The sequence below is a fragment of the Populus euphratica genome, unplaced genomic scaffold (genome assembly GCF_000495115.2).
Source record: "Populus euphratica unplaced genomic scaffold, PopEup_1.0 scaffold28.1, whole genome shotgun sequence".
Lineage (NCBI taxonomy): Eukaryota > Viridiplantae > Streptophyta > Magnoliopsida > Malpighiales > Salicaceae > Populus > Populus euphratica.
Genome location: NW_011499862.1, coordinates 204,397 through 226,206, shown reverse-complemented (window position 1 = coordinate 226,206; position 21,810 = coordinate 204,397). Strand labels below are relative to the sequence as shown.

General features: G+C 33.8%; 2 protein-coding genes across 2 annotated transcripts; both read left to right on the top strand.

Annotated features, from left to right (window-relative positions):
* Positions 1-3,134: 3,134 nt before the first annotated feature.
* Positions 3,135-9,421, top strand: LOC105124974 (autophagy-related protein 18h-like). Its single transcript, XM_011025210.1, has 9 exons — positions 3,135-3,578; positions 4,353-4,802; positions 5,149-5,592; positions 5,867-6,112; positions 6,199-7,002; positions 7,083-7,255; positions 8,000-8,124; positions 8,203-8,736; positions 9,047-9,421. The coding sequence occupies exons 1-9, from the start codon at positions 3,390-3,392 to the stop codon at positions 9,049-9,051; spliced, it is 2,970 nt and encodes a 989-aa protein (XP_011023512.1). The 5' UTR covers positions 3,135-3,389; the 3' UTR covers positions 9,052-9,421.
* A 6,135-nt stretch (positions 9,422-15,556) lies between these two features.
* LOC105124973 (histidine-containing phosphotransfer protein 1-like) lies at positions 15,557-17,741 on the top strand. The gene is made up of 6 exons (XM_011025209.1): positions 15,557-16,060; positions 16,212-16,342; positions 16,457-16,525; positions 17,084-17,155; positions 17,302-17,374; positions 17,462-17,741. Exons 1-6 carry the CDS (start codon positions 15,998-16,000, stop codon positions 17,510-17,512), a joined length of 459 nt encoding a protein of 152 aa, XP_011023511.1. The 5' UTR covers positions 15,557-15,997; the 3' UTR covers positions 17,513-17,741.
* The last annotated feature ends 4,069 nt before the right edge of the window (positions 17,742-21,810 follow it).

The following is a 21,810-nucleotide window of genomic DNA, read 5'->3' as shown; positions in this document are numbered from 1 at the left end:
ACTTGCCAAACATTATTTTTTTTATAGCATGATATTCATCAGCATAACACCTTGTAACAACCACCATACAATAATATTACACAGATCTTTAATCAACTTTGATATGTGTTTTTGAAATAGAATTCACCTAAATTGGAATTTAAAGAAGGAAACTTTCATTTTAAACCAGCATGATTTTGAATTATAACATGTTGAAAGATCTCTAGCGAAATAAAAGTCTTAGCACAATATAATACAAGTACAAATCTTAAGTTTAAAATATTTTTATCTAAAAATACATGTTAAAAAATAATATAAAATTGAATTAAATATATAATATGATACTTTTATTTCGAGTGGTATAATAATTTTATCCAATGAAGTTTTTTTTTTAGTATGGATTATTGAAGCCTTTTTTATTTTTCAGAATAGGAAAAAACAATTCTCCTTTTCTTTTTTATATTTTCCACCCCGTTTTCCCCCTCCCCTCTTAAATCATCACAAAAAACAAGGTAAAGATAAGATTAGCATCTATTTATAGCCAATCCGAATCTCCCTTCCTCCCTATTTTAAGCAGTTAAATACTTTCGTGAGATTCCAAATCAATTTTCCCTTTCCAAATTCAACTCTTTTTTTTTTAAATAAATAAATATATAAATCTCATTTCATACCCATATATCAATTTTCCCTTTCCAGATTCAACTTTTTTTTTAAAAAAAAAATTTTAAATAAATAAATATATAAATCTCATTTCATACCCATATATCAATTTTCCCTTTCCAGATTCAACTTTTTTTTAAAAAAAAAATCATTTCATACCTATTTTAATCAATTAAGTCTTTTAATGAAATCCCATATCAATTTCCCCTTCCCAGATTATTTTTTTATTTAAAAACAAATATCCTTTCCTACCTATTTTTAGCAATTAAACCCTTTCATGAAATTCCATATCAATTTCCCTTCCCGGGTTCCACTTTTTTTTAAAGAAAAAAACATCTCATCTTTTTTTTTTAATAAAAAAATCTCATTTTCCTTTTTTTTTAAAAAAAAAAATCTCATTCCATATCTGTTTTTAGCAATCAAATCCTTTAATGAAATCCCATATCAATTTTCCCTTCCCAAATTCAACCTTATTTTAAATAAAAAAATCTCATTTCATACCTATTTTAAGCAATTAAATCCTTTAATGAAATTCCATATCAATTCCCCTTCCCAAATTCATTTTTAAAAACAAAATCTCATTTCATACTTATTTTTAGCAATCAAATCCTTTAATGAAATCCCATATCAATTTTCCCTTCCCAAATACAACCTTTTTTTAAAAAAGAAACTCATTCCATACCTATTTTAAGCCATTAAACCCTTTAAAGAATTCCCATATCAGTTTCCCCTTCCCAGAATAATTTTTTTTTTTAAAAAAAATCTCATTTCATGCCCATTTTAAGCAATTGAATCCTTTAATGAAATTCCATATCAATTTGCCCTTCCCAAGTCCAATGACACCATACACCACCACCAATCATTGAATTACACCCTAATCTAACCTGTAATATTACAAACGATAAATAAAATATACTCTACAGATAAGAGGGTAGCTTGAGAAAGTGGACATTCACATGTCTCTCGAGCATTATTCCCTTTCCTTTATTTAATTAATCTTTTTCTTGCTTTTTTTAATTAATCCATGTTTGTTTGCAAAATTCACGGTGAACAAAATCCTAATTACATGTGAACATAATCTAATCTACCACCCTAATTACAAATTACAAACAATCTCTCTGTTTTATTCATTTATTTTTTAAATAATAATAATAACAATAATAATAATAACACCAACAATATAATAATAATAATAATAATAAATTTTTTAATTTACTTTCCGGCTATTCGGAATCTTTGTATGAAATATTCTTTCGTCCTGTTGTCGTAGCGTAATCAAATGTCTTCTCCTATGCTATCTACTTTTACCCACGTCTCTTATTTCTCACGCTTTCTATATTTTCAAACCCCCCCCTCATACTTTTTATTATTCCTTTTTAGCCGCTGTAGTTCTTACAAATTATTGATGCCAGCTATCAACTCATGATGCCATCATGTCATGTGCTCGAACTTCCCTAGAGAGACTAGATTTTAATGAGAGACGCATAAAAACTTTGTAATTAAAAATAAGGTGTGATAAAAAATTTAAGTTTGAAAGAAAAAAAAATTAGTTTTTGCATTCTCAATCCAAAGTTAACATAATATGATGAAGTCCTATTCAATTCAAAATTATTTATAATATTTATATAATTTTTTAATATCCACTCTTCACTACTTAATTATTTTAGTGATTTTATTATATGCATTCAAACAAAGAAATGAAAAGGGAATGGATATGATTAATTAAGTATAAAAGTATCGGGATAAAAAACCATAAAAAAGAAAGATAGGGTATTGGTTTGATCAGCCAATGATCGATTGTGATTTCTTCATGAACTATTTTACACGTCTTTTTTTCTTTTCAACACCATGTATCATAATTCTAGCTTCCATTGACTTAATAAAATCATTTGAGGTGAAATTAATTATGATATATCACTACCATTATGTTATAAGTTGTCCATGTCAGTTGATATAAAAGAGAAAAAAATCAAAATTAATTGCAAAAATCTTCATCTTCCAAGCACCATACAACACATAGTCGAGGAAGAAATTTAAGTCCCACAAGAAAGGAATTGTGGGGATTAAATGTGCTTATCCTTTACAAGAAAGAAAGAAAATGTAATGACTTATTAATATTATTATTCTATATATTTATTATTTAAAATTGGATTATATGGATAATATAAATAATTTTCAAAATTTTAGATATATTAATCTCTCTAGATTCCGATTTAATTTTTCACACCCCCTCACATTAAAATAGCATATTACTTATATCCAAATTGATTATCAATTTTTTAAGCCAAAAAAAGCGAGGAAAAAATGTTATATTTTGTAATTTCGTTGAACTCCGGGGACACCGTTCAAATTTCCCAAAGTATTATTTCCTCTTCAAATTAACTATCACTTCCAAAAAAAAAAGAAGTAAACACACGCGCTCACAAACAGAGCGTTCACGCACGCGCGCACATTTCCATCCCCATCGAGAACAAGTGAAAAAAAGAAAAAAAAAAAAAAGGAAAATAGCAAAAGCGAAGCCAAAGCAAAGAACTCAAAAAACCGTCTCTCTCCCTCTCCCTCTCTTTATATCTGTCTTTCTCTCTCTAAAGTCAAAACTCATAAAAAAAAAAAAAATTCCACCAAACACAGCCTATCTCTCTCAATTTCTCGTCACCGGAAAATAATTAAACTCAATTTCACCTTCTATGATCGATCGCCTGTAGCCGGTGACTTTCGGAGTTATTAATTTTTTGTATCTGTTGATTATTATGAAGAATAATAGCAACAAAGGAGAAAATAATAGCAGCAGCAATAATAACAATAAAAACAATCGGTTTATTCCTAATTCTTTGAAGTTCATTTCTTCTTGCATTAAAACCGCTTCTTCCGGTGTCCGGTCTGCCAGCACTTCTGTTGCTGCTTCTATCGCCGGTGACCACCAGGACCGCAAAGACCAGGTTCAGTTCCTTCTTTTTTTATCTCTTGGATTTTTAGTTTATTTTTATTTAACGAGATGAATTAGTATTTTATGATGATTTATGTCTTTTTGATTATTTTTTAATGTTACTGTTTGTTCGCTGCTAAAAAAAAGTTGAATAAATAATGATTGTAGCATAGGTTTTCAGCTATTAACCAAACAGACACTATTAATTTTTTTAATTAATTTTTTTTTCGAAGTAGCCTGAGGGTTTACTGATGAATTATTTGGGCAATTTAAGATTTTATTATTATTTTTTGAGGTCAATAGATTTAATTTGCTTGGCATTACTGTAATTGCTGGGTTTAATTAGAAAAGTCGATAGGTCGCGTTGTTTACTAATTGGCGAGTGGATTTGCTGGCGCTTGCTTGTTAGCTTAGCTGGCGATCTCAGTAAATTGTCATGGAATTAAGTGACACGGGATTGAATGGGAGGGCTCTGATGACGAGGTTGCTTATAGAATGAAGATGTTTAAAAATTGTGTGGAGAGGTAGAGAAAGAACACTATCACTAGGTTGTGATATTTTAAATGTTTTTTCAACGTGTAATGATGCTAATCTATTGCTCCAGCAATTTTAAAGAGTTGCTATGTCAATGAGAATCTGTTTATTTTCTTGCGATTTTGTTTTACATGAGAATCTGTTTATTTTCTTGCAATTTTGTTTTACTTCCTTTCGTTATGTTTTCTGTGTTTTGCATTTCCATTGTTAAGCTTATGTTTTGTGGCGTGGTTTCCATGGTTTGGTGAAACAGGTGCTTTGGGCTTCATTTGACAAACTAGAGCTTGGACCTGGTTCTTTTAAGAACGTCCTCTTACTTGGGTACTCCAATGGCTTTCAAGTCATTGATGTTGAAGATGCCTCTAATGTCACTGAACTTGTCTCGAGACATGATGATTCGGTTACATTTTTACAGATGCAGCCCCTTCCTGCAAAGTCTGAGGATTGCAAAGGAGAGGGGTATAGAGCATCACATCCTTTGCTCTTGGTTGTTGCATGTGACGAATCAAAGAGCTCAGGTCTAGTGCTCAGTGGGAGAGATGGCTTTAATGAGTCTCACACGGGAAATGTTGCCATCTCTCCAACTATTGTTCGGTTTTACTCACTGAGATCTCATAATTACGTTCATGTTCTGAGATTCCGTTCAACTGTGTATATGGTCAGATGCAGTCCACGTGTAGTTGCTGTGGGTCTTGCAACTCAAGTAAGCACAAGTTTTACCTAAGATGCTTTTCACAGTAACTTCTAGTCTTCTAGTGTATTTGTATATGCTGCTAGTTTTTGTGGAGTTTCACCAGTTCGTTTGAAAACCGAGAGTAATGATATGGGATGGTTGCAATTACTCGTTACTTGAAGACATTTATTGGAGGGAGCTTTTATCATCTCATAATCTACATTACTAGTTAATTGAAGACATTCATTGGGGGAAGCTTTTATCATCCCCTAATAGAAGATTATGTAAATTTATTGTGGTTTGGTTAATTAATGGAGTTAAGTGATTGAAACTCTCTTAATGTCTTCTTCTTTTTTTTTTCTCATTGTGCTGGCAGATATACTGCTTTGATGCTCTCACTTTTGAGAACAAATTCAGTGTTCTCACTTATCCTGTCCCTCAGTTAGGAGGTCAAGGAATGGGTGGGGTTAATATTGGATATGGTCCAATGGCTGTGGGTCCTAGGTGGTTGGCTTATGCTTCTGACAACCCGCTGGTGTTAAATACAGGCCGCTTGAGTCCACAAAGTCTTACTCCTCCTCTGGGTGTCAGTCCATCAAGTTCACCAGGCAGTGGGAGTCTGGTAGCTCGGTATGCCATGGAATCTAGTAAGCAATTAGCTACTGGTTTAATAAATTTGGGAGACATAGGCTACAAGACACTGTCTAGATACTGTCATGATCTTATGCCTGATGGTTCTAGTTCTCCCGTATCTTCAAATTCAAGCTGGAAAGTTGGTCGCAGTGCAACACATTCAGCAGATTCAGATACTGCTGGAATGGTTAGTTTTTGACAAGCTGAGAACTGGAATTTCAGTTATATTATGCTCTCATGTGACTGGAAATTAAAAACTAGCTTTCATGTCCTGGCTTATATGTTTCATTCTTCCAATGAAATTATTGGCTTAAGTTCTATTTTGCATTTATTTCTATTATACAGGTGTGGCTTTGTAATTTTTAGACATTCTAAGTACTGGAGGCATGTGGTGGAAAGCATCTGTCAGTATTCAAGTGTAACTCAAATATTTTCTCTCTTAATCAAGTGTTCTATTGCAGGTTGTTGTGAAAGATTTTGTTTCCAGAGCTGTGATATCACAATTTAGAGCTCATACTAGTCCAATTTCTGCTCTATGTTTTGATCCAAGTGGTACACTTCTGGTCACTGCCTCTATTCATGGGAACAATATAAATATTTTTCGGATTATGCCATCCTGCTCTCAAAGTGGACCAGGTGCCAAGAGTTATGATTGGAGCTCTTCTCATGTGCACCTTTACAAGCTCCATCGTGGCATTACCCCAGCTGTATGTTTCTGTTTCCTCCATCTCCCCAACATTATTTTTTTCTTCTATTTTTATGGAGATGTATTCCTTTGGTGTTTATCATACAGGTTATACAAGACATTTGCTTTAGTCATTACAGTCAGTGGATTGCCATTGTTTCGTCCAGGGGGACTTGCCATATTTTTGTGCTTTCCCCTTTTGGTGGTGAGAATGTTCTTCAAATACATAATTCCCATGTTGACGGGCCAGCTCTTTTGCCTGTTGTATCCTTACCATGGTGGTCCACTCCATCTTTCCTGTTAAACCAGCATTCTCTTTCTTCATCACCGCCATCGCCTGTTACCCTTTCTGTGGTGAGCAGAATAAAAAATAATAACTCTGGATGGCTCAACACAGTTAGCAATGCTGCATCTTCTGGATCAGGGAAGACATCAATTCCATCTGGTGCCATAGCTGCTGTTTTCCATAGTTGTGTGCCCCAAGATTCACAACCTGCTCACTTGAGAAAAGTTAACTCTTTGGATCACCTAATGGTTTACACTCCTTGTGGTCATGTAGTTCAATATAAACTTTTTTCATCAGTGGGGGGAGAGCCAAGTGACATTGCTTCAAGAAATGGGCCAGCATCTTCAGTGCAGATGCAAGATGAGGAATTACGAGTTAATGTTGAATCTGTTCAATGGTGGGATGTTTGCCGAAGAGCAGATTGGCCAGAAAGAGAGGAATGCATTTCTGGAATCACTCGTAGGGGACAAGAAACTAAAGAGACGGTCATGTACATGTCTGATGGTGAAGATGATGGTATTGGGCATTCACAGTTGGTGAAGTCCCATGAACCATCTCATTTGTATCTCTCCAATGCAGAGGTGCAGATGAGCTCTTGGAGAATTCCACTCTGGCAGAAATCTAAGGTGTTTTTCTGAAAATCATTATGCATTGCTTCTGCTTATCATGTTTCAACTTTGCTTATTTTCTGTTCCCTTTGTCACAGATGTATTTCTATGCAATGAGTCATCTGGGGCCTAATGAAGAGAACTTCATTGAAGATCAAGCTGGTCAAGAGATTGAACTGGAGAAGGTTCCTGTTCATGAGGTTGAGATTAGGCGGAGGGACCTACTGCCTGTTTTTGACCATTTTCACAGGACCTCTGAATGGAGTGAACGGTAATCACAAGTTTTTCAGCATTGTAGATATGGTAACTGGGTAATAATTGTTAGGGAGGTTACCTTGTTCATTTTTTTCATCTTCAGGTGTTTTGTTCGTTTTATTTTAAGAGTGCTTTACACCCCACTTGTTTCTAGAACTTTTTCTTTTATAGCAATGGTAAGTTTGAAGCTGTTAGCAAATTCTATCTTGTTGAGCTTGCTAATTGTGCAAGAGTCAAAAAAAGATGCAAGGCTTGTTCTTTGCTGAATATTGATTTCATGGAGCGAAAGCAAAATTTTCTTACTCCTGACACTCTTATAGGGCTTATTGCTTTAGCTCATATTTCCTGCTGGGATCCCTGTCAGATATTCCATTTTGTGCTTATTAATTTTGTCTATTTTTCACATCCACTGTAATGCTCGTTGCCATGGCTTTTTTTTTTCTTTTCTTGTTTTTTTGCAATCTTCAGAAGAATGGAAGCATTAAATGAAGAACACTTTAGAATGTTATTTTTTTTTTCAAATAAAGAATTGAAAAACAGGTAGACACGCAACAAATGATTTATGCTTCTTAATGTATGGGAGATTTAGCAAAATATTTTCATCCATTTTGTTCAGTCTGTTTTACTCGTCTAAGATTTTCATCCATTTTGTAGTAGGAAATGGCTGAATAGTGTAGAATATCCAACTAAATAACATGTCCAAAATTTTCTTGTCAACCATTTTCATCTCAGATGTGACTCAACCTTTTGTTTTGTGCAGGGCTCAAGGTGGCGTAAGATACTCAACCTTATCTTCTGGATCTCGTGGAGTCAAAGAGTCTGAAGATGCTGTTATTTCCCACTCTGAGATTGTCTCACCTGGTTCTGTTCCAAATTCAGATGGCGGTATGACACTTTTCAAAGTCAATGTTTTATGAATTTTAGAAATAATGACTTGTTTTACTCTTTTTACATGTTCACCAGGATCATCAACAAAATTTTATCCCCCGATGATGCAAGCTGTTAATTCTAATGCTGGTGAAGGAGGGATTTCTTTGTTGGCATCACCTATTCTGTATGAAAGCTCTACTAACAAAGATAGTGGTTCGATTTCATTCAAACAAACTCAAATGGGTGATACTTCTGCTGAGAACAGTAATTTTATCAATAGCAATGTAACATCTCTAACAAATGGTCCACTTATTGCTGAAAGATTGATTGCAAAAGAAGCTCAGTCATCAGAAAGTGGTGTCACCAGTGAAGCTTCAAACATAAGTTCCAATCGTTCTGATTTGAGTATGAACACTATAGATGAGGGACCAGCAAACGATTCCCAAGATTTTGAGCATTTTTTCCATGAGGGTTACTGTAAAGCTTCAGACTTGAAAGAATGTCAAGAATCAACTGAAGTTCTTACTTTTGTGGACAACAACAGCAGTCCTTGTGATGTAGATAAATCTGAGGAAGATGGTGACAACGACGATATGCTTGGAGGTGTTTTTTCTTTCTCCGAAGAAGGTATGAATCTGGAAGTCGTGTAAAAGTTTTTCTTCTATATCATGAAAAATTAACATGAACACTAAAAATTAGGAAGCGGTTGCTGAATTGTGTGTACACAATTTCATGCTTCTCAATTTCTTGTTTCTCCTGAATTATATCTTGACACGTTATTCACAATCTACATTGTATCTAGTTTTGATTGGATTCTCATACTTTTTGCACTTAACTTCAATGATAAAGTTGTTTCTGCTGTCAGCACGGGCTGTGCTATAATAAGTTCATACCCCATCCTGATCCTGATGAAGTTGTCTTTTTATTTTGCTGACAGGTTGATGTCGGTTTTCCTGTTTTCAAGTTCTGCTTTGTTCAAGCTGCCATTCCTTACAGTTCAATTTGTTCTGAAAAAGTCAGCCTAATGGGGGTGGTTAGAAGCTAATTGATAAATGTGGCAATGATTGCCTTTTCAACAATGGAATGCTACTGACAGATTGATACGAGTAGTGAGATAATCTTGGCAGATATATTACTGCCGTTGTAAATGCCAGGCTTCTGCCCTTCTAATTCTCATGTACATGTTGTAAATTGATGTCCAAATACCAACGATTTGTGTGGAAAGGTTCTTTCTGTGCTGTGTAACATTATTTGTTCTTCAAAGAAAAAGAAAAAATAGAATAAAGAGAAATAAATTGAAATGATCTCGTTATCAATTTTTTTTTGCCTTTCCTGTAAGATGCATAATGCTTTTAACAACTGTTATCTATGTCCAATTACAGATTCAGGGATATCTGGTGGATCGTTTTATTCTCTTGCAGTGCGAATTCAGGTTCTTGGTCTCGGGTGTGTTTACTGGAATGTTGGGATTTTAATAACTCTTTGATTTAGAATTCAAAAGAGGGCACATGAACTCTGCATGGCAGTCTCTAAACCCCTCAAAAGCTTTGCATCACTCTTTCGGTGGTGCTGATCTGCAGGGTGTGGCCCCGCTCAACTGCATACCACAGCTCAAGTTCTCACTTCTCACGGTGGTGTTGGTGCTTGCGCACACTTTTCCAGATAAGTTTTTGCATTCTTCCTATACTCCATTTCTTATTTGTCGGCAGACAAGCGAGTACATGTTTGTACATGTGTTCTAGAGAGAGAGAGAGAGAGAGAGAGGAAACAGCCAAAACCACACTGCAAATTTTGATGTGCAACGCTAGTGGGGTTTAGATGGCGACATTCATTCAAGTCTCTACTTTGGATACCCAGACATCCTGCATATTTGTACGCTTGTGGGCTGCCTTATCAGTTATATTACTAGCAAGAAATCCAGCTAAAAAAAAAAAATGGTCCCCCTTTGGACGTCACCATATCAAGAAAAGAGGCAGCCAAAGAAGTGGTCCTTTCTATTTACACCCCAAATAGTCACCAAGATTTTCTATATCCACTACCAAGTTGAACACAGCTTCTTTACTGAATCTCTAAACTATCCTAGAGAAAAAATAGCAATGAGGTAATGATGCAGAGCTCGTTTAGGCCTGCAGCCCGGAGATGACACTGTGCCCTCGTCTTGTCCTCTAATGGGTTTGCAATTTGCTCTCTCTTCATTGAACACGCAATTTGAATGGGGCTAGCTTTGTGGTGGCCAACCCTCTTTGGGTCCCATAAGACTTGGTTTGTAGTGATAATGATAAAGGGGTATTTGCTTATGGACAACAGAATGAAGCATGCAAATTGCTAAACAGCATCGGTGATTTGGATAAAGTTTTGATTCGCACACTATTCTCTTCTCAAAAGCAAACCGAGATGACTAGTCTAGTGCATTCAAGGGAATGAATCCTCTAGATGCTGCTCCCAAGATCTTGTGTAGATAATAAACCTAAATGGGTAGGTAATTCGGCTCGTCAACCTATGCTTTAGATCATAGGTGACGGAGCATTCAAGTTTTGGTCACATGGTTTGGTGTGCTAGTGATAGTTACCCATCGAACAAGTCTCATGAATGAATAATGAATGTACAGTACACACAGCCATCAATTAGATATGAAGCCAAGTTGGCCCTAGTTTTTAATTCACCAAAATACTAGGAAAAAATCATTTTCAATGGAGCGGTCAGGACAAAAGACATGTAGTTCACGCAATGCCCTACCACTAGTCTATCCTTATAATTGGAGAGGAGATTTGTATATTAGTGGGAGATAGGTTTCTAGCATTTCTGACCATAGGGCATAGAATTTGATGAAAAGAAGGGGCAAAATGTCTAGGGTAATTATTTATAGTTAGTAGGTTTTGCTGTCGGTCAAGCTCGTAAATGAATTTGCTTCTTATGATATTGTTTTGTATGTAATCAAAAGATTTTCTCAAAAAAAATTTAAAAAAAAAATCATAAGAAAAATTGCAAGTGAGAACAAAATCATGTGAATGGGTTTGATTCTGGATAACCTTTCCACTCTAGACTTACAAATTCTCTCAAATGGCAATGTATAACATGAATAAAAAATAAAGTTCTCAAATCTTAAAATTATAGCCTAAAACTGTACAGAAACAAAGGAAAAACTATAATATTTTTTTAAAACTTTGTAATTAAATATTATGATGAAAAAATAACATGCTAACTATTCTATAGATATTAAAAATATCTTCTAAATCTAATTTGAGGGTCTTTTAGTACTTGACTGGTTGTAGTCAGTTATTTTCCTCGTACAACTAGATCTATAGAATCATTTGATAAAATTTAAACACAATCTAATAATTATAAATAAAGTTATGATTGTTTTATTATGTTATTTATTTTATATTTTTTTAACATGAACTTCAATTATCTATTTACTCCGTACATAAATTCATAACAAGTGTCAAAATCATAATAAAAAAACCATTCATAGTTAAAAATTAACACAAAGCTTATCAAATAATTTAAAGAGTTGAGTTATTACCTTTCGGTTTCTTGAGTGGCTAGTTGAAAGTTTTGAATTTGATTGTAGATTAAGCTGAGAAATTGATTATTATTTAAGATTTTCTCAAAGATTGGATGATGCTTTGCAGATGTAATGTGAATATAACAGCATTGGCTCGGGCAAAAAATAAAAAGAAAAAAATTCACTTGAAAACAACAGCAAGCCCTCTAGCAACTGTATCAGCTATAAGATATGATTGAATATTTGGGTTGAAGTTGCTGAAGATAGTGCTTGGATCTCCACAATTTCATGACCAAATTATGGATCATTTGAAATTAGAAGTTCTAGCTATTCACCCAATCAACTTCTAACACATTCAGTCTTTAATATTGTGGGACCAAACAGAAAATAATATATATGTGCATGCCCCCCAATAAAAATAAAATAAAATAATTTCACTTAAACTTTACACCCATCATTCAAAATTCTCAGTGCACACCCATTATGGTAGGAAAATCAAAGCTCTCGAACAACGGAGGGAAAATTTAGGGTTGTTAATGTCAAGGACAATGGTTCTAGAATCATATACCTTTGGCCATTTTTTCTTCTGAAGTCACATTGATTCAAATTACAATCTCCATGTCACAATCTAGACTATAAACCTATTAATTTGTTGAGATTCTTGGCGTAAGATGTTTTTAAAAATATTTTTTAATTAAAATAATATTTTTTAATTAAAATAATATTTTTTAACGAGTGTTTCTGATATTGATTCATGATAACCAAATGTTTTTTTTTCTTTAGTTTTAATGATTTGGGTTTCTCAGCATCTTCTCGTACTAAATCGAAGTGTTCTATCAATCGAATTTTAGGCAAAACATTTATACTTGCTTTGATGCATTTGTAAGAAGTTTCTTTCTCAGAATCCTCATTTAGCTCTCTATCCATTCATAATTCATTCCCTAATCAATATTTCATTGGCAAAAAAAATTGTAGCCTCTCTGGTCGAAACTTCTTGCCAAATATTTATGAAGGGAATAGTTTGTATTCATTACACGCACACATATACTTGAAAAAAAAGGTATAATTAGTGGAATGTGGAGAGATAATATTGGAGGATGAGAAGAAAAGAGGAGGGGAGCAGGTAAGATAAGAGTAGATATCTTCTTTGAAGGAATCTGTTGAATCTTCAAGGGAGAGATATTGAATCTGCAATCACTATTGTTTATGGCGACTCTTCATCGTTTATTCTAGAAGAGACAAATTTTACCTCTTAATAAAAATCTCAGGACATAAATGCTACAAGATTTTGCATCGCTTTCACTTGTTCCTATCACATGCTCAACATTTTATATATATATATATATAGATATAGTATATGTATATGTGTATGTATGTATATGGGGTGCAGCTCCCCTTGGTTTTGGATCTTGACACTGAGAATAGATAGATTGATCACCATTGATACCCTTATCAACAGTATTTTAATTTGGCGATTAGGATTAAGATTGTTTTTGATATTTCACATTTGAGTATTTTAACTTTAAGGAGAACAAATAATATCAAATAGATTGTTTCAAGCTAAGTCCAATACAATTAAATTTGAGATCTAGATTATGTAATGAACTATGACATCAAGCAAGTTCAAATGAATAAAAAGCAAAAGAATTATGCTAATAAATTATTTTTTATTGATTAATTTCTTATTTTTTAAAACATAAACACATAATTAAATAAAGATATTAAGTAGAATAAGATGTCACAAGATTATGTTTTTTTTATATGTATTCATCACTTATATTTTGGTTTAGTTTTTGTTTATTATTAATAATTTTTTAGTATTTATTAACAGATTGATTAATTTCATTAAATACTAGGACGAAGCTTTCAATTCGCATTTCAAAAATTTTATCGAAGCTTTCAATTCGCATTTCAAAAATTTTATCATTTAAATACTAGGACGAAGCTTTCAATTCGCATTTCAAAAATTTTATCATTTAAATACTAGGACGAAGCTTTCAATTCGCATTTCAAAAAATTTATCATTCCGATAAAATTTAATTGCGCCCCCATAATTTTTTTTAGCGCTAGATTAACTTTTGATCCAGCCAAGATTAGCAGCTCTTGTCAACATCTAGTTAATAATAACATTTCATCTGTCATGTAACATGCAATGTTTTTTTAATATATATAAATTAATATAGATTAACTCAAATAATATTTTTATTTTTATTTAATTTTTTTAATTTTATCTTTTAATATTTAATTATTACCATCTGTATCATAAATTCAATAAATTAAACTTTGTCTATTTAATATATTATTATTTTAATATTTAAAAAACTATATTAATATCTCTTTATAAAAAAAACGTCATTGAATATATATTATATTTTGAGTTTATAATCATTTTTTATTGGAAAACAACTTAACAATAGTTAGATATTTTTTTATATAAAAAAATTAATTTAAGCCGATAATCAAGTGATAAGTATGGTGGGTGTCGACCACACAAGTGACACACCAAACTTTGAAATTGGCATATGCCCCGGCCGCTGCAGATCATGGAGAGGCAAAAACAAAGAGGAAGAAGATGCAGACAAAACAAAAATACAGGAATCAAAATGTATTTTTAGCTATGCATAGTAAATCGCTCAAGATCCCATCTATTGTATTAAAAAAACTAGACAATGTGCATTTGTCTTATTAATTAATTAACAGGGTATATCTAACTAGTTGTTCTTCCACGGCAAAATACTATTTATTAGAATATTAAAATAGTGTGTTTTTTTTTTAATTTTCATTTTATAACTCAAGTTACAAATTTAAAAATTAGTCAGTTAGTCTAGATTGATTTGATTTAATTTTTAATTAATTTTTTTAATTATATTTTTTAATATTTTATCAATTATAAATAAGATTTTATAATTTATTTCTATCTATTTTATATAAAATTGTCTTAATCTTATTATCTTAGCGAGTTAATTTGGGTTGTCTCGGGTAGTTTTTTTTGTTTTTTTAATTTTTTTAATTTTATCTTTTAATATTAAGTTGTTTAAGAATTAATTTTTATAATTAATTTTGATTTATTTTTTATTGAATTATCACAGTCTTATGACTTGAATTGTAAATTTAATCTATTAATCTAGATTTATCAAATATATCATCACTTCAATATTTAAAAAACAATATCATTTAATACATCATTATATTAATATTTTTAAAAAGATGTTATTCCATATATATATATATATATATATTATATTTTGAATTTATTATTATTTTTTATTAAAAAATACATTAGTCATGCTTAGACAATTTTTTTTCATGTTCAACAAAAAGTAGATTATCTTACCCTCAACACAGCTCAGGCTAATGATCCAGTATAGACTAAGTGACATGAAACATTCAGGAGGTATGTTCATAGGTTAGATTGCTAAGTTTAAATTCAAGAAGTTTGGACAAGAAAAACAAGCTTATCGACAGAAACCTGCATAAATTTTAATCTAATCATTAAATAAGAATGAAATTTTGCTAACGCGTACTACATACCTCATTCTATATGGGTTGTTTTCATGCTCAAATTAAGCCCTGGTGTTAATGTTTTGAAATCTTCTTTATACTTGTTGTTATTTTCAGATTGTTTTTTTAATTAAATTTGTGATATTTATTTAATTCGAGTTTTGTTAGTTAATCGTTTTAGCTTATTATTTAAAACAGTTTTGGACACTATTGCCATTCAGTATTTGACATTTTTAGAGTTTATTAAATTAAATCTCTCTCTATAATTTAGTTATGATTTTAAGGTTTGTGAAACTCTGTCTTCTAGATTACAAGGAGCTAATAATTTACTGATATTCGATTGATGGACAGCAATGACTGTGATCTCTGGGCCGATCATGTTTATTGAACAGAACATTGGTCGCCACCATCTCTGTCTCTTGTTCAAATTGGACGAGGAGAAGGGAGAATACAATATTTACTGAAAGAAAAGGGTGGAAAGGTGAAAGGTACAATGGCATCAGGTTGTGGATCTTGCGATGCTGTCAAATATTTTAAGGCTTGATCTGAGCTTTGTAATAAATAAATTAATAATGCTTTGTTGAGAGAGAAAGAGGAGAGAACAAAAAAACACACAAACCCAGAGAAGGGAGTGAGGGAGGGAAAGTGGAGGTCCAATAATATAAAGATGAGTGACTTGACTTCACATTCTGTTTATAGCATAGTAGTGGTCTACTCTACGAGCAAGAAAGAATCTTTAGCTACAAAGACCATAAAAGTCATCAAAACCTTTCCTTGCCTTTAAACTTTTTCAAAGAAATCAATCAACTTCTTCTACTTCTATACACTATAATAAGATCTGCCAGCTAACTTGGCTAGCAGAGAACTTGAGAAATCCTAACAATGGACAGTGTAGTTCAGTTGCAAAGGCAGTTAGTTGACTACAGTGCTCAACTGTTTAATGAGGTTAGTGTATAACTTGCAATATATTAACATTAACATAGATATTCCTTAAAGAGAAGCAGAAGCTTTGGTTGTGTTGTGCTTTGTTTTTACTTCTACTTTGTTTGGCCTTTCTCTGGCTGGTTGATGATGAGTTCTTTGTGTGCGTCTGAAGGGATTCTTGGATGACCAGTTTAACCAACTTCAACAGCTTCAAGATGAGAGCAACCCAGATTTTGTAGTTGAGGTTGTGACTCTTTTCTTTGAAGACTCTGAAAGGCTTCTCGATGAGCTGGCCAAAGCTTTGTGAGAATCTTAACTCCGTAGATCTCCTCTAACATTCCTTTCCCTTTTTTCTATGGTGTTAAACATACTGGGAGATTCCACTGTGCTGATGTATATATTTGTGGTTTTGAATAGAGAGCAGCAAAGTGTAGATTACAGGAAAATTGATGCCCATGTTCACCAGTTGAAGGGTAGCAGCTCCAGGTATATATTTGTTAGTTCCCTCTATATTTCCATTCTCAGCACAAGTGGATTCTGGGTATAAAAAGCCATTTTTATTCACCTTGTTTTACTAGAAGCTCAATCTACAGTCAAGACCAAGGTGGTCACATGGAAGGCTTTATTCCGTTCATGGGTGATTTTTTCCCCCAACAATGACAAGCAGCACATGACGTACCTTGACTGTTATGGTTATGGTTTCATTGCTTAAAAATCAAATATGTAACACAGATCTTGTCATTTGCTTGAAGCGCTTGCTTCACCATTGACTTGCTAAGGAATCTCAGTCCTGTTTAGCATCAGTGCAGTTGTCTATGCATTGTCCAATTTTACTTCTTAAATTTTTTTTCCTGGTTAATCAATCCTGAAAAAGTGGCTGATTACTATAACTATGCAAAACATTTTTGCACCAAATCAAGAGGAGTATGTTGCATATATTCTTATCCAGGCAAAATCTTGGTCATATTTCCCCATCAACCTGTTCTTCTCTTATGCCTCTTCCATCTGTTATCCTCCCACTAAAAAAAGGTCTTGAAATAACAGCATTGGGGCTCAAAGAGTTCAGAAAGTCTGCATTGGCTTCCGCAACTTCTGCGAGGAGCGAAATATAGAAGGGTAGGTTTATTTCCAACTCATGTTTCAGATTGCTTTGCTTTAGCTTTAGCTTTATACCCTACAAATTGTGAGGTTCAATCTTTAAAAAATATATATATAGCTATGCACAGTTTCATGTTCCTGGCGTCAAATTTGGTTCCGTGTAGGTGCCAAAAATGTCTGCAGCAAGTGAAGCATGAGTATTCCCTCGTGAAAACTAAGCTTGAAACACTGTTCAAGGTAAGAGGGAAAACGAGAAAGAAATCATAACTTGTTTAGAATAAACAGTGTTTCACAAGCAACTGATTTCAATTTGTACGATTGCAGCTTGAGCAAAAGATCTTGGCAGCAGGAGGGACAATTCATTGGCCTATGTAATGAGGTGAAAAACATTGCAGAAGATCACAGCCAGAAAGAGCAAAATGGGATTTTGGATATGTAGAGAAGCTTTTGTTTTCTTCTTCATTGCTCTTCTTTTTCTTTCCGCATTTCCTGTTGAGTACTTAAGCTCTAAACTTTTCATATTATCGTTTTAGCTTAAGCTTGTATTATATCAAATGACTGAGCAATGATGAAGAGTGTGAATAAACCAGTACTTTGTTCATTACTTTTCTTCATCCAGCTTGAAACATGGTATATCATCAGCAATGATCATCTAATCTAGTGGTAACCTTCCTTGGTAAACCATAAGAATTAGGAATCAAGTTCGGATCCACCTTCACAACCTTAAAAAAAAAAAAAGGAAACAAAAGAAAATGCAGATCAGTGGTGGAAAAAGACATCAAGATAGCATCTAGAGAAAAACTTCATTTTCTTTAACAGTAGAAGAGAGCCTTTATGCTCCTCAAATTTATCACCTTCTTCCGTTGGACTTCGAAAGCTGATGGACGACTTGTAGTTCAAAGTTAGGTGTCTTTACAAAACTGAGTTGTAATTTATACATTATTGTGGAACCTTTGCTTCTGGATAATGAAGATTATCAATTGCACTAAGAATCTTATCCTTTGTGCCAAATTTCTGGTTGTTTCCGACTACTAATCATTGGCTTTGTAACTAAACATCACAGAACTTGATTTTTAATGGTTAGATTAAAGTTGGAAATTTCAAAAAAAAAATTTATTATTTCTTGGTGGGGTTAGAACTTTCCCTTTATTAAGGTAGGTGTGAAGTTTTGTCATTACAGTCATCCAATAAACTAATGAAATCCTCACTCAACCATTCTTGAAAAACCTCCAATAACCAATGTGGTGGTGCACCTCAAACCACTCCCAACTGAAGGGTTTAGTCCTACAATAATGGTCAGCCACAACGCTGACCACGACTGATTCAATGGCCATGCTTCCATCTGGATGAATAAGCTTGGATGCCATGTTACATCAAGGACAAACACACACATTGGCCATATAAAAATTGTAGCCACCGACCATTAGCTCCTATCAAGAGGATATTATACTGAATTTCTTAAGAGGACAAGTGGTTGGTAATGGACTTCGGTGTCAAATATCAAAAACAAAGAAAACTCCACTTTGATGGGGTGATTTGTTTATCTCCTGCAGTATATTTAAATCAGCCATTCCATAATCCATGCATTACATTCAATGAATGGATGTATTTTTTCATCAAGGTCAACTGTTTTCCATATGAGGTGGGATGTCTCCTGGTCTGCACGTATGTTGAAGCAAAGGCCAAAATACATACTGTAAGGGCAGAGTTCTATATTTATCTGCATGGCTCTTGTTTAAAGCATTATAAACAAACCATTTCACTCCAGTTTTTTTCTATTCCAGTTTGATATGTTTCTCACAGGGGACGTGTGTGTGTGTGTGTGTGTGTGTGTCTATATATATATATATATATATATATATGGCTTTCTTGAAGTTTTGAAGATAGCAGGAGTTGTGTGTGTGTGTGTGTGTGTGTGTATATATATATATATATATATATATGGCTTTCTTGAAGTTTTGAAGATAGCAGGAGTAGGACTTAAATCTGAATCTTATCACTTACCACACTCAACAAGGAAGAGTGTCCATGGACTAAACTCCCATTAGTGACTAATAAGGAACCTCATTGATGGATAGATTGAAGGCTAGTTTTTCCAAAAAATAGGAGAGGGAGTAGGTGGTTATATATGATTTAAAAAGCCTAAGCAGATTTGGTAGATTGCGTTTCCAGATGGGCAGATTCTAACATGTGATTCCCTATATTATTTTGTATTGAATGCATAATGCCTGTCCTGTATTCTTCTAGTATATTCTCAATCTTGGCCATATTATATAATCCCAATTTTGTCAACAGCAAGCAAGTGCATGAAGGTAGAACTGGAAGCTATAATTCCCACATTTTATATTTAGTGAAAGGTAAAAACCAGAGTTTTTTAGGGAATAGACACTTTTCCAACTTGGAACGGAACAACTGTTAGACAAGCAATTTTATAGTGAGACAGGACCATGTTCTTTCACAGACATGAGCAATTTTAGGCTTTCCTGCAGAAAAAAGCTTCCTGACGTTAGAGTATGTAGAGTCAGTTTCCATCTTATCAGGGGGTGTACCGAACTTTAAAAGATAACCAATTCTAAGGCCATAGTTGAAGCACGGATTCAATGAATGATCAGATCCAGATCTAGCATATTCCATCACGAGGAACAGATTTCGCAATTTTCTTGTACAGTACTATTAATTACTCTGGGATTAGTGAACTTCAGGTTTCAATTTCATGAATGAGAATGGCATAGAAACTTGTAGGTAATACAATGACGATCCAAAAAAAAAAGCGAAAAATATATCCAGAATTACTAATCCATTACCTTCAACACATACTCTTCTGTTCTTCAGAGCTTCCTGTAGCAGCAGATTGCCCGTAATCTCTTGATACCTTCACAATCTTACGCTGCAGAATTGACATTTTCTATGAATTATACTAGTTTTTCATGTTGCTCATTGATAATGAGCTGTCTTGCTTTTGACAAATCTCATTCTGCTATGATCTTACGAGGCTTTTAGTTAAATGCCGGATTTCAATGTACATTTCCCGCCAAGATCACCGAGGATTTCTCCTAGAAGGCTAGAAAGGTATCCTATAACTGAAAGTAGCATTAGTCACAAGTTCATAGAATGTTTAAAGTTATTAGCACTGCATGCTCAACGTGTTGAGTTCCACATGCCAGTGAGGAATCACACATCGGTTATGAATAAGAAGTTTAGGGTGCTTGTGTGTAAGATGAGTTAAAACTTATTAGTCTAAGCTTTTGGGTTAAAGTGGTGTCCTTCCTTGTAAATAATAGCCTTCACGTGTTCGGATACAAGTGACTCTCCCAGCGCAAATCTCCCAACACCATGGAATTAAAATTTAGGGAAGTTCAAGAGAGTGGAACAAAAGTATCCTCGGATGGATTGCTATATGAATAGAGTTTTACAAAGTGATTATAGCTATGATTTTCCTGACAAGATTTCCAAAGCCTTGAAAGTAGAGTTCGAGCAAATGCAGATTCAGCGTTGTCAGTTGCGGACTGCAAATTGTTTCATTTTTTTGTTGAAATTTCCTTCTTTAACTCATCAAAAGACTGAGCTAGACAATTTCCCGCTGCAAATTGTTGAGCATTGAAAGGAAAGAACTAGCTCTCTTTTGCATGTTCTGGTGCAAGTTCGATTGTCTAGTTCGGACTCCGGATTCTAAACTGCCTTCACATTTTTAAGTCAGCATATTCATTTGAAGGAATGGTAAAATCTTGTCCTCTCATTGGCATTGCCTAATGTCTTCCTGCATAAGAAATTTTGTCTTTGAACAGAGTTTACTTGTCAGTGGAAAGCCCTTCTGCAAAATCTAAAAAGAATATATTCTAGCATTACAAGGAACACGGCGCATTGCTTTTGATTTCTTTCTTGAATTTATTGATAATCTATCCCCGAAACTACAGTTTGTAAATTGATTGGTTATGTTGGCCTGCATAGGCATTTTAAGGGGGCTGTGCTTCAAAACCACACTCATTGACCAGGAGGCTTATACTCAAGCAGAGAGTAAATTGGTCCAAATATCAAGTGCCGATGGTTGCCTAATCTCAGGATGATCTGTATCTCGAGCACCTCCAAATGTTACGAAGTTTTTAGCTGTGTATCTGGAACAAAATCAAGGATTTGAACATTCAGATCAGCGTAGGATTTACAATGAAATATGCATATAATATCAATGCAATGGAAAGATGATTTCGATTACTAGTTCTTTATGCCCAACATAAGAACGAGAATCGAAATCATTAATTGGGATACATACATAGACCTCAGAAAACTAATCTTAACATTTTTTCAAGCTGCATTGGCATTTACAACTGTAAATCTCTATTATGTATCTCGTACCAAGGACCCTAAAATGGACAAGATTGAAGGTTAAGAATCACCTTCTAGGACTATAAGGAACTCACAAGCAAGTCCATATAGTGTATTGGATTAGAGTCTAGGAAGCCATCATTGCCACGAGGAATAGGCTCTGCTTGGCCGAAAAGCAACCATCTCCAAGGCTAACCGGAATAACACATCGCCCATCATGTGCTTTATATCATGAATAACATCTACTATTTCAGAAGTTTCCCAGCCAGTGAATATGATTAGCTTCACCTAGTTTATCACAGAAAGAGTGTGCAAAAGATTTCAACTCATGCTAGCCATATATTACCTTGAGG

What these genes read in the sequence shown, in the direction of transcription:
- LOC105124973 (XM_011025209.1), top strand. Translation starts at nt 15,998, where the DNA reads ATGGACAGTGTAGTTCAGTTGCAAAGGCAGTTAGTTGACTACAGTGCT. An exon ending in GATGAGCTGGCCAAAGCTTT is followed by an intron (nt 16,343 to 16,456) that starts GTGAGAATCTTA and finishes GGTTTTGAATAG; the next exon opens with AGAGCAGCAAAGTGTAGATT. An exon ending in TTGAAGGGTAGCAGCTCCAG is followed by an intron (nt 16,526 to 17,083) that starts GTATATATTTGT and finishes TTGAAATAACAG; the next exon opens with CATTGGGGCTCAAAGAGTTC.
- LOC105124974 (XM_011025210.1), top strand. Translation starts at nt 3,390, where the DNA reads ATGAAGAATAATAGCAACAAAGGAGAAAATAATAGCAGCAGCAATAAT. An exon ending in CACTCTGGCAGAAATCTAAG is followed by an intron (nt 7,003 to 7,082) that starts GTGTTTTTCTGA and finishes CCTTTGTCACAG; the next exon opens with ATGTATTTCTATGCAATGAG. An exon ending in TGTTCCAAATTCAGATGGCG is followed by an intron (nt 8,125 to 8,202) that starts GTATGACACTTT and finishes CATGTTCACCAG; the next exon opens with GATCATCAACAAAATTTTAT.